Below are 15,783 nucleotides of genomic sequence, written 5' to 3'. Positions count from 1 at the left end.
TCACATACAAAGGATCCTTATATATAGACTAGTCCTAGATTTGAACTTATCTTTATCTCTATACCTATCCAACTTTGATTCTAACTTATCTTAATAACAAACTCTTCTTATCACGCATATAAATAGAATGAACCGGTTACAACTTGAACCAACCAAATAACAAACACTTAACCAATGATCTTCAATCGACTCTTTGCACATGTTTAAGTTACAACCAAACCGGTTTAACTTAAACCACAAGTGTTGTCTGTCACATTCAAGATCAACAAAAAGCCAAAGAAAAAAACCCAAATTGAATGTTTTAATCAATTTTGTTATATGTAACAGTGGAACCGCCTAATCACAGTAACTCATACAACAAACACAACGTCCCCCCAACGAAATTGACTAACATTGTTTTGATGAGGATTAGGAAAAAAATCAAAGTCTTAAAATTCGCAAAACAGTTAAGTTCCATTACAAATTACACCAAAAAAAAGAAGGAAAAATGGTAAAATCTGTACCAAATCACTTCCTTCCCAATTGATCGAATTACAGCATTGGTTTAAAAAGTTAGTGGTTAATAATATAACATATAAAAAGATAAAGGGTATTATCTGCAATAAACATAAAATTTAAGACACCAGTTAAACCCAAAACCCTTGTCCTTTTTTCTCGCGCCGCCTCCGGTCTCAAACTTCTCATCTTCTCCTCCATCGAGACTCAATTCTTAAGTTTCCGTTGTCTTGAGTTCATCATTGTGACGGCGAAACCCTAATTTACAGCAACCTCAACCTCAGAGTCAGAACCAGCCCTGTTTTGAGAGCAAACCCTAGTCACCATGGTTGTGAACGCGAAAGACTCGACGGTTCCTAATGTCGAAGACTTCAGGGAGCTTCACAATCTCGTCACACATCATATAGAGTCGTTCGATTACATGACAGATAAAGGTCTCGATGTTATGTTCAATCGAATCAAACCGGTTACTGTCTACGATTCAGACTCCGACAACAACTTGAGCAATATCCTTATTTTTTTTTATGGTGTTAAAATCTTTGCTTTGTGCTTATATAATGTTGAATTAGTGTTTGTGAATGTGATTCCCTTGACAAGTATGATACTTTGGTTAGAGAATCCTGTAGTATTCGCTCCTCAGAAGGAGAGTTTCAGTTCAACATCAAGGAAAGAGCCTTTGTTTCCCTTTGAGGTGAAGTGTTTGTGTTTGAACTTGTTTCTGGCTTCTTCTTATCAAAGGTTTATACTTTTTGGTTATGTTAATAACTTTTTTTTTTTGTGTGTTTCTTGGTTTCTTGAATAAACAGGCTAGGCAGGCGAAAATTTCGTATACAGGAACGTTTATGGCTGATGTTTGCTTTAAGTATAATGATGGAGTTGTTGTCAGAGACAAATTTGATTTTGGGCAATTTCCCATTATGCTTATGGTTGGTGCTCTGTTCTCTTCTTTACTTTGCTTATTATGATTACATAGTCTTTATTTATGAAGCTAATGGAAAATTGATCTCCGTAATTTGTTATTGCAGTCAAAGCTTTGCAGCTTAAGGGGTGCTGATTGCCGGAAACTGTTAAAGTGTAAAGAGTCAACTTCTGAAATGGGAGGGTAAACGTTCTTCCCACCTCTTATGCGTTTATGATATATCTTTTTTTCTATAAGTCGATTGTGATAATAATTTTAGCTTTTCTTGAAATAGGTACTTTGTTTTGAATGGGATCGAGAGAGTGTTCCGATGTGTTATTGCACCTAAGCGAAACCATGTAAGCTACTTCGGCTTTTAACTGACTAAGTTTATGAGTATAGTGTTTTGCTTATAAAGTTTCTGGTTTTAGTGTATCCCCATGAAGTTCCTTGTATCATGTCTCTCATAATTTAACTGACTAAGAGTCTCTTATGATAGCCAACAAGTATGATCCGAAACTCATTCCGTGATCGTCGGGAAGGATACAGTGACAAGGCAGTTGCCATTAGGTATGTGAATTTTATCTCTTTGTTAAGATCTTTTCATATAATAATAATGCCAAGTCTAAGCGATATATCGTATAGAGTTGTTCATGCGGTTTTCTTCTTCTTAATTCATAGGTGTGTTAGGGACGACCAGTCATCTGTCACTGTTAAACTGTATTATCTTCGCAATGGAAGTGCCACAGTTGGATTTTGGTGAGTGTTAGTTAACTTGACTTGTGGAATATGGAAGACATTACCTGCAGTTTGACCTACATGTTAAACTTTATCTCTAATGGACACAGGATAGGGGGAAGGGAATATTTGTTTCCTGTCGGTCTTGTTCTCAAGGTATTAGTGACTCTAATGTATCTTTCCCTATATCATGAGAACAAAATGTTATTTAAGGCGAAGTGTTTTCTGTTAGTATATTTTCTTATCTGTCCACATATTCTTAGGCTCTCACTAAAACCAACGATGAGGAAATATATAAATGCCTGAACTGTTGCTACAATGAGAATTATGGAAGAGGCGATGGAGCTATTGGAACCCAACTCGTTCGTGAGAGAGCCAAAATTATTCTTGATGAAGTGCGAGACTTGGGTCTTTTTACCCGGGAACAGTGCCGGAAGCACTTAGGTGATCTAACTGTCTCAGTGTTTATGTATGCTTATCTCAAAACTAGTAAGCTAATGTTTTACTTCTAATACCAACAGGAGAGCATTTTCAACCTGTTCTTGATGGGTTAGAAAAAGAAAAATATCCTACTGTAAGTTTTCTTGATCATTCTTAACCTCCTTTATTAGTTCATTACAACAATAGAGGTTTTGTTTGGAAAAAAGGTTTCTTTGCAGTAGGCTTTCTAAACAAAAATAAGTAAATAACTAACTTCTTTGAGATTGGCCTTGGGCTGTTAGCTTCTTGGATTTCCTGATTGGTTTTAATTTCGTAAACCAATTTCTACAACTGCAGTAAGTCCTTTCTAATTACTTTTCTCGCTTCATTCTTACATATTTAGGTTGCTGAAGCTGTGCTCAGGGATTTTATATTTGTTCATCTTGACAATGATGACGACAAGTTCAATTTGCTCATGTAATATTTTACCTTTGCCTCTTGATGGCTCTCACGTTGATTTTCTTTTTTGGTGTGTGTTGTGGTCAACATTCTTTTTTTTGGCTTTGCAGCTTCATAACTCAGAAGCTCTATTCTTTGGTGGATCAGACTTCTTTACCTGACAATCCGGATTCTTTGCAAAATCAGGAAATTTTGGTCCCAGGTCACCTTATAACTATTTACCTCAAGGTATACAATAATTTCCCATATGGTAGAAACATGTATGTGGAGGCTCATTATATAAGGGCGTGTGATTTTGTCTATCAAATGTTTCTGAAAATTTACAGTTCTGTTTTGCATAACCATTAAGTGTTGTGCTTACTAGACAAAGCGTTTCCTTCATTAAAAAGAGTTAACTGACGTCGCATGCATTGGTCATCTAGGAAAAACTTGAAGATTGGCTGCGGAAGTGCAAAAGTCTTCTTAAAGATGAGTTGCATAACAAGAGCTCAAAATCAAAATTTTCATTTGAAAGCCGTAAGTTCTTTTTTACTGTTTTCCCTTTTTAATGTTCTTATCCTCTGCATTCCTTCTAAGTTGAAACTATGAAACTCATTTGTTTGGTATATCCACATTTATTTTCTGCATGAAATTTTTGCTTTTTCTATTCTACAAAATGTCATGTGCTTGGTGTTGATTCCTTAACTGAATGCAGTTGCTGATGTCAAGAAGGTTATTAACAAAAATCCCCCCAGGAGTGTTGGTACGTTAATTGAAACATTGTTGAAGACAGGAAGAATGAATACACAGTCAGGTTTGGATTTACAGCAGGTAAGCGCTTTAGTTGATCACTTGTTTGGGAAGCTTTAATCTTATGTAGCTAATCTCCATCGAGTATGATGTAGTTCGATAGAACAGTACTAATATATATTCTCAATTCTTTACCAGAGAGCAGGTTACACTGTTCAGGCTGAGAGATTGAACTTTCTCCGTTTCCTTTCATTTTTCCGGGCGGTTCATCGAGGTGCTTCTTTTGCTGGACTTCGTACAACAACTGTGAGGAAGCTGCTTCCTGAGTAGGGTCTTTCATTTTGTACCCATCAAACACTAGATGTGATGATGCGGTCCCAAAATAGTAGGCTTCACATTTTTCCTGTTTCATTGTTATCTTGTAGATCTTGGGGGTTTCTTTGCCCTGTTCACACTCCTGATGGGGAACCTTGTGGATTACTGAATCATATGACTCGTACTAGCCGTGAGTTTCTCTAGCTCTCTTCTTCACACATCATTTTGTGATATTCACTATTCTCTTAACTTGACATGTCATTAAACCAAGTTGGAGTTTACATAGAATGATGTTTGTTTAGTTAGAGTGTCTTTTATTTCTCAAGGTAAATCATAGTAGACTGGAATTTCAAACTATATGTTATATTAGATAAATGTTTTTATTTCGTTGTCCCATTTGTCTCTATTTATCCATAGTGTTTTTTTTTTTTTTTTTTTTTTTTTTTTTTTNTGTGTGGATGCAATAAGATTGTGTTCCCTCGTCATACCATAAAATGTCACTCTTTTCCAGTAGTACAACTTTGCTTATTGTGTTCTGATTGATTATGGTGTTTTCAGGAATCACTTCTCAGTTCGATTCGAAAGGAAACATCAGAGATTTTCTGAAAATAAGAAAGTCAGTTGTTGAAGTTCTTGTTGGGGTGGGTATGGTACCTTCATTGCCAAAGCTAGTACGAGCGGCACCACCAGAAGTCATTCATGTTCTTTTAGATGGTCAAGTTGTAGGCACGCTATCTTCTAACGTAGTCACGGACGTTGTCTCCTATTTGCGGAGACTGAAAGTTGAGGCTCCTTCAGTGGTAAGGCATATTCACTTCTTAACAGTATTTGTTTGACCGTAAAATCTTTCATTAGAAGATAATTATATATGTGAATGCTACTCTACAGATTCCTGAAGACCTCGAAGTGGGATATGTACCTACAAGCATGGGTGGATCTTATCCTGGATTGTATTTGGCATCATGTCCTGCAAGATTCATTAGGCCTGTTAAAAATATATCTATACCTTCTGAAAATATTGAACTTATTGGACCATTCGAACAGGTAGCAAATCCTACGAATATGATCATCATATCCACCTTTTCTGTATAATAAATGAAAAAGTTGATTTCTACCAAACCAGGTTTTCATGGAAATAAGCTGTCCTGATGGAGGAAATGGGGGAAGGAATAACTCTTCCCCAGCAACTCACGAGGAAATTCATCCAACTGGGATGATAAGTGTGGTTGCTAATCTTACACCTTGGTCAGATCATAACCAAAGTCCGCGGAACATGTATCAGTGTCAGGTATTTATTAGAAAATTTGATTCAAGTTTTATATGATTATGTCACTGGACGTTGTCCTTAAAAACTTTACGTTATACAGATGGCCAAACAAACCATGGCATACTCTACTCAAGCTCTCCAATTTCGTGCCGACCAGAAGATTTACCATTTGCAGGTCAATTCTAATTTTCTATCTTATTCTTTAGAAATCTGAAAGTACATGGTACAATTTTCATTTGAACATTTTGTCTTTTTTTTGGTCCCATGTCTTGTTAAATTCTTTTGTTCTCTACAGACTCCTCAATCCCCTGTTGTGCGCACAAAAACATACACCACTTACAGTATTGATGAGAATCCTACAGGGACTAATGCTATTGTTGCTGTCCTCGCTCATACAGGGTAAGAAGTTTCTTTTGCATATAAGAGTTTGACAATAAGCTTTTTGTTCTCTTATCCCTTTTTCCACCTATCTGTCTCACAGATTTGACATGGAAGATGCTATGATTTTGAACAAATCATCTGTGGAGCGGGGAATGTGCCATGGGCAAATATACCAGGTTCGAGTTCCCATTCTTATTTTTTGATTAAGAGTCCTGAAATATGGTCTGAAACTCTAATGTAAATCTGGTCAATATCCCCTGCACTCATTCTTATATGAACCCCAGAGAATAATAGTCTTGTAGTTGCAGCAAGCAATTTAGTACATATTTCAGAGATTTAATCTTCTGTGGATTTCTTCTAACTCTTGTTATATGCTCGTGCAGACAGAAACTATTGATCTGTCAGATCAGAATAGCCGATATGATAGTGGTCATAAAAGTTTTAGGAGGAGTCATGCTGACAAATCAGTTCATTCTAGTATCGATGCTGATGGATTACCATATGTTGGGCAGGTAAATACTGCTTTATTTCCTCTCTATGTACTGTAGGTTAATTATTTAATTTTAGTTTCCTTGTCGCTAATTTGTTGGGTGTAACGCAGAAAATATATCCAGATGAGCCGTATTATAGTGTCTATGATGAGGTAACTAGCAGAATAAGGACCACGAGGCGAAAAGGTACCGACCCTGTCATAGTTGACTTTGTCTCTGTTGACATGAAAAGCAAGAAACATCCTCAAAAGGTGAGATTTAACTCCCAACTATAATCGTGTAGACTGATTACGATTTGTTTAGAATCTAATTTTCGAGTTTCTTGGCAGGCGAATATTCGTTTCCGGCATGCAAGAAACCCCATTATTGGAGACAAGTTTAGTAGTAGACATGGGCAAAAGGGTGTTTGTTCCCAGTTGTGGCCTGATGTTGATATGCCGTTTAATGGAGTTACTGGCATGCGTCCAGATCTCATCATTAACCCTCATGCTTTCCCATCAAGAATGACAATTGCTATGCTTTTGGAATCTATTGCTGCTAAGGTATCCTTAGAAATTTGTCTGATTCTTGGGTTCTATTGACGCTGTTGCTGTGCATATTATGTTTGTGTGTCGTTTAACCAACTTCCCATTTTATTTTGCTGGTAAGTGAAGTATATATAATGCTTATATCCTCGGCTTTTGCAGGGAGGTAGTTTGCATGGAAAGTTTGTAGATGCAACGCCGTTTCGTAATGCAATGAAAAAACCAAATGGAGATAAGGAGAGCAAGTCCAGTTTGCTCGTTGATGATCTCGGTTCCATGTTAACGGAGAAAGGGTTCAACTACTATGGGACTGAGACATTATATAGTGGACTTTTAGGAGTAGAACTGGAGTGTGATATATTTATGGGCCCTGTTTACTACCAAAGATTGCGTCACATGGTCTCAGACAAATTCCAGGTTTTGCAACCCCTCTGGTTTCATCTCTTATATCATATCGTCTCCAACTTGCACTTCTCTCATCTTCGTAGTACTTCGTCTGAATCATTATATTCTGGCTTGCAGGTTAGGTCCACTGGACAAGTGGATCAACTAACTCATCAGCCAATCAAGGGAAGGAAACGAGGTGGAGGGATTCGGTTTGGTGAAATGGAAAGAGACTCACTACTTGCTCATGGAGCTTCCTATCTATTACACGACAGGCTTCACACTTCTTCAGATCACCACATTGCAGATGTATGTTCACTGTGTGGAAGCTTGCTCACTTCGTCTATTGTGAACGTTCAACAGAAGAAGCTAATTCAAGTTGCTGGAAAGTTACCTCCTGGTAGAACTCCAAAGAAGGTAACTTGCCATTCCTGTAAGACAAGTAAAGGCATGGAAACAGTTGCAATGCCATATGTGTTCAGATACTTGGCTGCAGAGTTGGCTTCAATGAATATTAAGATGACTCTTCAGTTGAGCGAGAGAGAAGGAGCAACCGATGAAGATTTAATACCAGAGGAAGAAAAATAATTAGATCTCACAATGTACTAGTGTGTAGAATAATATTCTTAAATCATTTTTGGTTTTGCTTCGTTAGTATTCCCTAGTGGAAAACGTTACCTATTTTGAATCAAAGTGATTGTCTTAAACATCTGTGTATGATGACTTGTATGGATAAAACCAATGCGTTTGATCTACAATACCATTAACTTGATTGGTGACATGTTCAACTAAGTTGCTCAATTGTGATTGCTGCAATTCAGCAAACCTAATTTCAAAATATTATCATTGTATATTAAGAGATTAGTATGAGAGAAAAGCAGAGTTATTTGATTAATGACAAATCATACAAAAGTCTTTGCAAATTTTACATCTAAACAACCTCTTTCTCCTCTCACACACGAAGCAAAGACTGAAACAAATTACAGATAAAACTCCGCTCACTTTCCGGGAACAAAGTTGGTGGCGAAGGCCCATGCGTTGTTGTTGACTGGATCGGCCAAATGGTCAGCAAGGTTCTCTATCGGTCCCTTACCAGTGACAATGGCTTGAACGAAGAATCCAAACATGGAGAACATAGCCAATCTTCCGTTCTTGAGCTCCTTCACCTTCAACTCAGCGAAGGCTTCTGGGTCGGTAGCCAAACCCAATGGGTCGAAGCTGCCTCCGGGGTAAAGCAAGTCCTCGGCCTCTCCCAAGGGACCATCTCCTGCAACTCTGTAGCCTTCAACGGCTCCCATCAAGATCACTTGAGTGGCCCAGATCGCCAAAATGCTCTGAGCGTGGACCAAGCTAGGGTTTCCCAAGTAATCGAGACCTCCATCGCTGAAGATTTGTGAGCCGGCCTTGAACCAAACGGCCTCTCCGAACTTGACTCCGTTCCTGGCCAAAAGCTCAGGGAAGACGCAGCCAAGGGCTCCGAGCATGGCCCACCTGCTGTGGATAACTTCTAGCTCACGGTTCCTTGCGAATGTCTCGGGGTCAGCAGAGAGTCCGGCGGTGTCCCATCCGTAGTCTCCGGGGAACTCTCCGGTAAGGTAGCTTGGTGATTCGCCGGAGAATGGGCCCAAGTACTTGACTCGGTCAGATCCGTACCATGGGCTGCCTGATGGTCCCTTTGGCTTGGCAACAGTCTTCCTCATTGTCACACGGCCGCTTCCGAGGACTTCTGATGCCGCTGGGGAAAGCTTGACGGCCTTACCGGCGAAGGCAGGGGAGGAGAGAGCCATTGTTGAGGCGGCCATTGCGGTTGAAGTGTTGCACAAAGTAAAAAAAAACGTTTAAGATTTGTTGTAGGCCAAGAAATGGGTGGTTTGGGATCGATGGAGTTTTCAGGTANTCCCTAGTGGAAAACGTTACCTATTTTGAATCAAAGTGATTGTCTTAAACATCTGTGTATGATGACTTGTATGGATAAAACCAATGCGTTTGATCTACAATACCATTAACTTGATTGGTGACATGTTCAACTAAGTTGCTCANTTGAGAGTCTGAGACTATCAAACAAACAAATCTCTAATAATTACATTTTATATTGTTGACCAAAAAAAAAAAAATTACATTTTACATTTTATTGAACCTTTTTGACAGCTGGTGAACCTTTTCTATGTATATGCTCTTTTTCCTAAATGTGTTCTTATAAAGTTAANAAATATTATCATTGTATATTAAGAGATTAGTATGAGAGAAAAGCAGAGTTATTTGATTAATGACAAATCATACAAAAGTCTTTGCAAATTTTACATCTAAACAACCTCTTTCTCCTCTCACACACGAAGCAAAGACTGAAACAAATTACAGATAAAACTCCGCTCACTTTCCGGGAACAAAGTTGGTGGCGAAGGCCCATGCGTTGTTGTTGACTGGATCGGCCAAATGGTCAGCAAGGTTCTCTATCGGTCCCTTACCAGTGACAATGGCTTGAACGAAGAATCCAAACATGGAGAACATAGCCAACCTTCCGTTCTTGAGCTCCTTCACCTTCAACTCAGCGAAGGCTTCTGGGTCGGTAGCCAAACCCAATGGGTCGAAGCTGCCTCCGGGGTAAAGCAAGTCCTCGGCCTCTCCCAAGGGACCATCTCCTGCAACTCTGTAGCCTTCAACGGCTCCCATCAAGATCACTTGAGTGGCCCAGATCGCCAAAATGCTCTGAGCGTGGACCAAGCTAGGGTTTCCCAAGTAATCGAGACCTCCATCGCTGAAGATTTGTGAGCCGGCCTTGAACCAAACGGCCTCTCCGAACTTGACTCCGTTCCTGGCCAAAAGCTCAGGGAAGACGCAGCCAAGGGCTCCGAGCATGGCCCACCTGCTGTGGATAACTTCTAGCTCACGGTTCCTTGCGAATGTCTCGGGGTCAGCAGAGAGTCCGGCGGTGTCCCATCCGTAGTCTCCGGGGAACTCTCCGGTAAGGTAGCTTGGTGATTCGCCGGAGAATGGGCCCAAGTACTTGACTCGGTCAGATCCGTACCATGGGCTGCCTGATGGTCCCTTTGGCTTGGCAACAGTCTTCCTCATTGTCACACGGCCGCTTCCGAGGACTTCTGATGCCGCTGGGGAAAGCTTGACGGCCTTACCGGCGAAGGCAGGGGAGGAGAGAGCCATTGTTGAGGCGGCCATTGCGGTTGAAGTGTTGCACAAAGTAAAAAAAACGTTTAAGAGTTGTTGTTGTAGGCCAAGAAATGGGTGGTTTGGGATCGATGGAGTTTTCAGGTATATATAATATAAAAATCTAAAGAACGTCTTATCTTGTAATATCAATCTCTAGAGTTTCTATTGGCTGGTCACAACTATTTTTGAGACTTTAGATTTTTTGTTTGCTTACGTGGTGAATAGCACGCACTTCGCAGATTCGCAGTTGATTTGTGTCTTAAGATATCTTGGTGCGTTTCAAGGATGATGAAACACCCACTCATGACGTGACACGTATAAGACTTGATCTCTCTATCCTTTTGAAATCCTGAGACTATCAAACAAACAAATCTCTCATAATTACATTTTATATTGTTGACCAAAATAAAAAATTACATTTTACATTTTATTGAACCTTTTTGACAGCTGGTGAAACTTTTCTATGTATATGCTCTTTTTCCTAAATGTGTTCTTATAAAGTTAAAAAAACAAATAATAACAATTCATTAGATATATAGTCTGATAGTCATATAGACAATTAAAACAAAGTAGATAAAACTATTACAAGTGTTGGAAATAGGTTGTCAAATTTATATAAAAAAATTATGGGGACATTATCTAAAATGCAGAAATGTAATCAAACTTAACCTCAAAAACATAAGAAATTATATATAACCTCCTAAAACCCTGTATTGACCATAGTATATATCACAAGAAGTAGGAAAATAATGACCTGTAATTTTATTAGCGACTTATAATAATGTCAATGTCAGGACAAAAGTGGAATCCACCAGATCATGGTGACTGATGGTCATGGTCACAAGACAACTCCACGAGTCAAATTCATAGACGCATAGCCACAAGTTAGCATCTCCCTAAGAATCTTCGAACGGCTATAACAACGGCCACAATAAGCCAACGTAACAGTCCATCTGATAAGACGGCTGATACTGTAGATAGACCCAACAACGGCTACAATATAAGGTCAAAGGATTAGAAAAGCTTTCAAAGGATTCTACAATCTTTCTCACTTGAAATTTTCTTGGTCATGGGTCAAAATTTTCAGTTTGAAGCATATAAAAGAATGCATGCACAGCGTATTAATTAGTGTTATCAGCTCTCACTCAAAACTTAGAGAGTAGATATCTTCTGGAATGATTCTTAGTGTTGATAGTCATGATCAAAATATGATATCTAATATGTGTATTAGAGAGTGCTTTCAGCCCTAAAATAGTGTTTGATAGTCATGATCAAACCACACAAATCATTAAACTCTTGTCAGGAGCTAAATTCACAAAAATTCAAGTTTTTATGCAAAGCAAAGTCACGAGGGTGTTACCGTTAAAGTATACGACGGCTCATAACTTGTGGTCACAAAAATGCTTTGGCTGCGACGATAAAATCAAAGTAAAAGCTGGTGGACTAGAGATTGCCACGTAAGAGTAATAAACGATAAAACCAAAATCTCACAAACCCAATGACTAAAGAGATAAAGATTACTTCAGAGATAACAAATTACTCACAATATCCCTATATAATCCAAACCTAGCTAACCCTTTTCAATCACTCTCACTCACAAGTTAGTCACCAAAAAAAAAACCAAAAACATTTCAATGGCCGCCTCAACAATGGCTCTCTCCTCCCCTGCCTTCGCCGGAAAGGCTGTGAACCTTTCCCCGGCGGCATCAGAAGTCCTCGGAAGCGGCCGTGTGACAATGAGGAAGACAGTTGCCAAGCCAAAGGGTCCATCAGGCAGCCCATGGTACGGATCCGACCGAGTCAAGTACTTGGGTCCATTCTCCGGCGAGTCACCGAGCTACCTCACTGGAGAGTTCCCCGGAGACTACGGATGGGACACAGCTGGTCTTTCCGCTGACCCCGAGACATTTGCAAGGAACCGTGAGCTAGAAGTTATCCACAGCAGGTGGGCCATGCTCGGAGCCCTTGGCTGCGTCTTCCCTGAGCTTTTGGCCAGGAACGGAGTCAAGTTCGGAGAGGCCGTTTGGTTCAAGGCCGGTTCACAAATCTTCAGCGATGGAGGACTCGATTACTTGGGAAACCCTAGCTTGGTCCACGCTCAGAGCATTTTGGCGATTTGGGCCACTCAAGTGATCTTGATGGGAGCCGTTGAAGGCTACAGAGTCGCTGGAGATGGTCCATTGGGAGAGGCCGAGGACTTGCTTTACCCTGGTGGCAGCTTCGACCCATTGGGTTTGGCTACCGACCCAGAGGCCTTCGCTGAGTTGAAGGTGAAGGAGCTCAAGAACGGAAGATTGGCTATGTTCTCCATGTTTGGATTCTTCGTTCAAGCCATTGTAACTGGTAAGGGACCGATAGAGAACCTTGCTGACCATTTGGCCGATCCAGTCAACAACAACGCATGGGCCTTCGCCACCAACTTTGTTCCCGGAAAGTGAGCGGAGTTTTATCAGTTTGTAATTTTCTTTTTTCAGTCTTTTGAATTCGAGTGAGAGACAGGAGAAAGAGAAGGTTTGTGTTTGTGGTGGATGGTTCGAGACTTTCAGATGTAAATTTGCAAAGACTTTTGTATGATTTGTCATTAATCAAATAACTCATTTTTCTCTCATACTCGTCTCGTAATATGGTAACTCAAAAACTGAAATGGATCTATGTTCCTGGATTCTACAATTGCGCAATTTGATTACATAAACATGACACAAGTCTAAGCCATAATGGCTACATGATCTGATATTCTGATACAAACAGCGACTTACTGATAAAATAAAATGTATATTGCATTTCGAAAATGGGACCTTAGAGGATTATTCATAGAAATGCTTATGGTAAACAAAATCCGTTGAAATTTAGTCGACATCGTAAAAGTTCCACACAAACGATCAAACATGTAAATTAAAAACTAACTCAGACGAGCAAAGAAGATACATTCTTTACCTCAAAGAAGTCCTGAAGAGCGGTCATTTTAATGGCACTTGACTTCAAGCTCTTGATTCCCTCAGCAGTGGCTAATGCTCCAGCCACCGTGGTTATAACAGGGACCTTGTAGGCTAGAGCCATTTGTCTGAGCTCTCTCCCATCTTTCTGATCTAGAGCATCTCCCGAGCTTGTGATCAACATCAAATGGATCTGACCATTAGCCACCATATCAGCAGCATGTGGTCTTCCTTCATGCAACTTCAGCACTTTCTCCACGGGAATGCCTTTCAGTTCTAGGAAATGAGCTGTTCCCGAGGTGGCAATGATCTTGAACCCGAGTTCGAGGAAGGACACCGCGATTTTCTCTAGGTGTGATTTGGTCATATCGTTTAAGCTGAGGAAGACTGTGCCGGTTAAAGGTAACTTTTGACCTGCAGCGATCTGAGCCATTGCAAACGCGCTAGAGAATTCAGAACTGATACTCATCACTTCTCCTGTGCTTCTCATCTCTGGCCCAAGTATCACATCACATCCTTGGAACTTCTCAAACGGGAAAACAGCTTCTTTTACAGAGATGTGTTTAGGGATGACTTCTTTTTCAAAGTTTAGATCTTTCAGAGATTTGCCCGACATGACCAGCGCTGCATACTTGGCAAGAGGGTGTCCAATAGCTTTTGAGACAAAAGGGACAGTACGGGAAGCTCTGGGATTGGCTTCAAGCAAGAAAACATCCCCAGATGTTGTGATTGCGTACTGACAGTTCATCAGCCCACATACATTTAGCTTCTTCGCCAGCTTAGTGGTCCATGTACGGATAGTTTCCAAACAAGAAGATGGGATGGTTTGTGTTGGAAGCATACAAGCCGAGTCACCAGAATGCACACCAGCTTGTTCGATATGCTCCATTATTCCACCAATTACCACATTTCCATAGGAATCAGTAAGGGTATCAACGTCGATCTCAATGGCATCTGAGAGATATTTATCTACCAAAACAGGTCTCTCTGGGTCAACTTCAACCGCATTTTCCAAGTAGGTTATTAGTCTACTGTCATCATAAACTATCTCCATTGCCCGCCCACCTAGAACATAAGAAGGTCTTACCACAACTGGGTAGCCTACCTCCTTCGCTATGGCTAATGCATCAGCTTCGCTCTTTGCAATGCCTCCCTTGGGCTGCTCAATCTTCAGCTCGTCGAGAATTGCATTGAACCTCTCTCTGTCTTCAGCAGCATCAATGGAGTCAGGTGATGTACCCCAGATGCGAACAGGTCCCGCTCCGCTCAAGCTCATGGGCATGTGCTTATCCAAATAATGTTTGATCGGGAGAGCAAGTTTCAGAGGAGTTTGACCACCGAATTGCACAATGATTCCATCAGGTTTCTCAAGGTCGATAACATTGAGAACATCCTCAATTGTGAGAGGTTCAAAGTAGAGCCTATCGCTTGTATCATAATCTGTGGATACGGTTTCAGGGTTTGAGTTCAACATTATGGTCTCATATCCAGCATCCTGCAAATATATTTAAATAGTAGATAAGTAATTTAGCTAAACAAAGTTAACTGGCTTTTGGGAGAGACACTTAGATTGTCTAGGGACAGACCTGTAAGGCGAAAGAAGTGTGGCAACAACAGTAATCAAATTCAATCCCTTGACCAATACGGTTTGGCCCTCCACCCAAAATCAAAACCTTCTTCTTGTTGTTCGGAGCTGATTCACATTCAAAATCATATGAAGAGTACATGTATGGAGTATGCGCCTCAAACTCTGCTGCACATGTATCCACTCGCTTGTAAGATGGAACAACTCCTAGAGAAATCCGCTTGGTACGGACTTCTTCCTCGGTTTTCTTTGTAGCAAAAGCGATTTGCTTGTCACTAAATCCCCGCTTTTTGATTTCGTAAAGGTCTTCTTTTGTAATCTCTGACAATGATCCGCACATAAGATACTGTTCCACGTCCACGAGCTCTTTAAGCTGGGTTAGGAACCACTTGTCTACCATGCTCAACTCGTGGATTTCATCAATTTTCATACCCTTTTTCATGGCAGCATATATCGCATGGATCCTGTCCGGATTTGGGACTCTAAGGCTGTATTTCAGCTGATCCCAGTCCCAGTCTAGCTCTTTAATTTTTGCACAACCCCAACCTGAGAATCCACACTCCAGAGACCTCAGAGCTTTCTGGAAAGATTCTTGGAATGTGCGGCCGAGTGCCATAGACTCCCCAACAGACTTCATCTGGGTCGTTAGCAAGGGCTTAGATCCTGGAAACTTTTCAAATGCGAATCTAGGAATCTGCATGATAAAGAAATATATATGGATAAGCAAAAAATGCATGAAGTTTGTATATCTTCAAAGTCAAGAGCATCTCATAAGGCAACACAAGAGAAGCCAAAAAGTACGCAGACGAAAGAATGACAAACCTTAGTCACGACATAATCGATGGAGGGCTCGAAGCTAGCCGGTGTTTTCCTGGTGATATCATTAGGAATCTGATCCAAGGTATAACCAACAGACAACTTGGCCGCCATTTTAGCAATGGGAAACCCTGTAGCCTTGGAAGCAAGAGCAGAAGATCTCGAGACCCTAGGGTTCATCTC

At 40.4% G+C, this 15,783-nt stretch overlaps 5 protein-coding genes across 6 annotated transcripts in view; 2 read left to right on the top strand and 3 right to left on the bottom strand.

The window, feature by feature from the left end:
- Positions 644-7,889, top strand: LOC104777021 (DNA-directed RNA polymerase I subunit 2). The gene is made up of 27 exons (XM_010501209.2): positions 644-1,001; positions 1,101-1,186; positions 1,302-1,421; positions 1,521-1,597; positions 1,689-1,752; positions 1,893-1,963; positions 2,075-2,152; positions 2,242-2,287; positions 2,395-2,575; positions 2,653-2,705; positions 2,955-3,028; positions 3,121-3,238; positions 3,433-3,526; positions 3,705-3,820; positions 3,938-4,065; positions 4,165-4,244; positions 4,613-4,854; positions 4,943-5,098; positions 5,178-5,342; positions 5,422-5,496; positions 5,617-5,720; positions 5,803-5,878; positions 6,086-6,214; positions 6,304-6,444; positions 6,523-6,735; positions 6,880-7,134; positions 7,240-7,889. The coding sequence occupies exons 1-27, from the start codon at positions 821-823 to the stop codon at positions 7,687-7,689; spliced, it is 3,573 nt and encodes a 1,190-aa protein (XP_010499511.1). The 5' UTR covers positions 644-820; the 3' UTR covers positions 7,690-7,889.
- LOC104777019 (chlorophyll a-b binding protein 1, chloroplastic) lies at positions 7,985-8,977 on the bottom strand. The gene has a single exon (XM_010501207.2). It carries the CDS (start codon positions 8,901-8,903, stop codon positions 8,100-8,102), a length of 804 nt encoding a protein of 267 aa, XP_010499509.1. The 5' UTR covers positions 8,904-8,977; the 3' UTR covers positions 7,985-8,099.
- Positions 9,360-10,352, bottom strand: LOC104777020 (chlorophyll a-b binding protein 1, chloroplastic). Its single transcript, XM_010501208.2, has one exon. It carries the CDS (start codon positions 10,273-10,275, stop codon positions 9,472-9,474), a length of 804 nt encoding a protein of 267 aa, XP_010499510.1. The 5' UTR covers positions 10,276-10,352; the 3' UTR covers positions 9,360-9,471.
- On the top strand, positions 11,853-12,874 carry LOC104777017 (chlorophyll a-b binding protein 2, chloroplastic). Its single transcript, XM_010501203.2, has one exon. The coding sequence runs from the start codon at positions 11,901-11,903 to the stop codon at positions 12,702-12,704; it is 804 nt and encodes a 267-aa protein (XP_010499505.1). The 5' UTR covers positions 11,853-11,900; the 3' UTR covers positions 12,705-12,874.
- Positions 12,961-15,783, bottom strand: part of LOC104777018 (carbamoyl-phosphate synthase large chain, chloroplastic) — a 6,581-nt gene continuing 3,758 nt past the window's right edge. Inside the window, exons 3-5 of one of the 2 annotated variants that reach the window (XM_010501204.2) lie at positions 15,607-15,780; positions 14,786-15,478; positions 12,961-14,694 (exon numbers count right to left, since the gene is read on the bottom strand). In XM_010501204.2, the coding sequence (XP_010499506.1) occupies positions 13,171-14,694; positions 14,786-15,478; positions 15,607-15,780 (2,391 nt within the window). In that variant the 3' untranslated portion in view covers positions 12,961-13,170. The remainder of the gene's footprint in view (positions 14,695-14,785; positions 15,479-15,606; positions 15,781-15,783) is intronic. The other variant, XM_010501205.2, reaches the window with a different exon arrangement.

The sequence above is a fragment of the Camelina sativa genome, chromosome 3, assembly GCF_000633955.1.
Source record: "Camelina sativa cultivar DH55 chromosome 3, Cs, whole genome shotgun sequence".
NCBI lineage: Eukaryota > Viridiplantae > Streptophyta > Magnoliopsida > Brassicales > Brassicaceae > Camelina > Camelina sativa.
The sequence above is the reverse complement of the archived record's forward strand: the minus strand, read 5'-3'. Positions and strand labels throughout refer to the sequence as shown.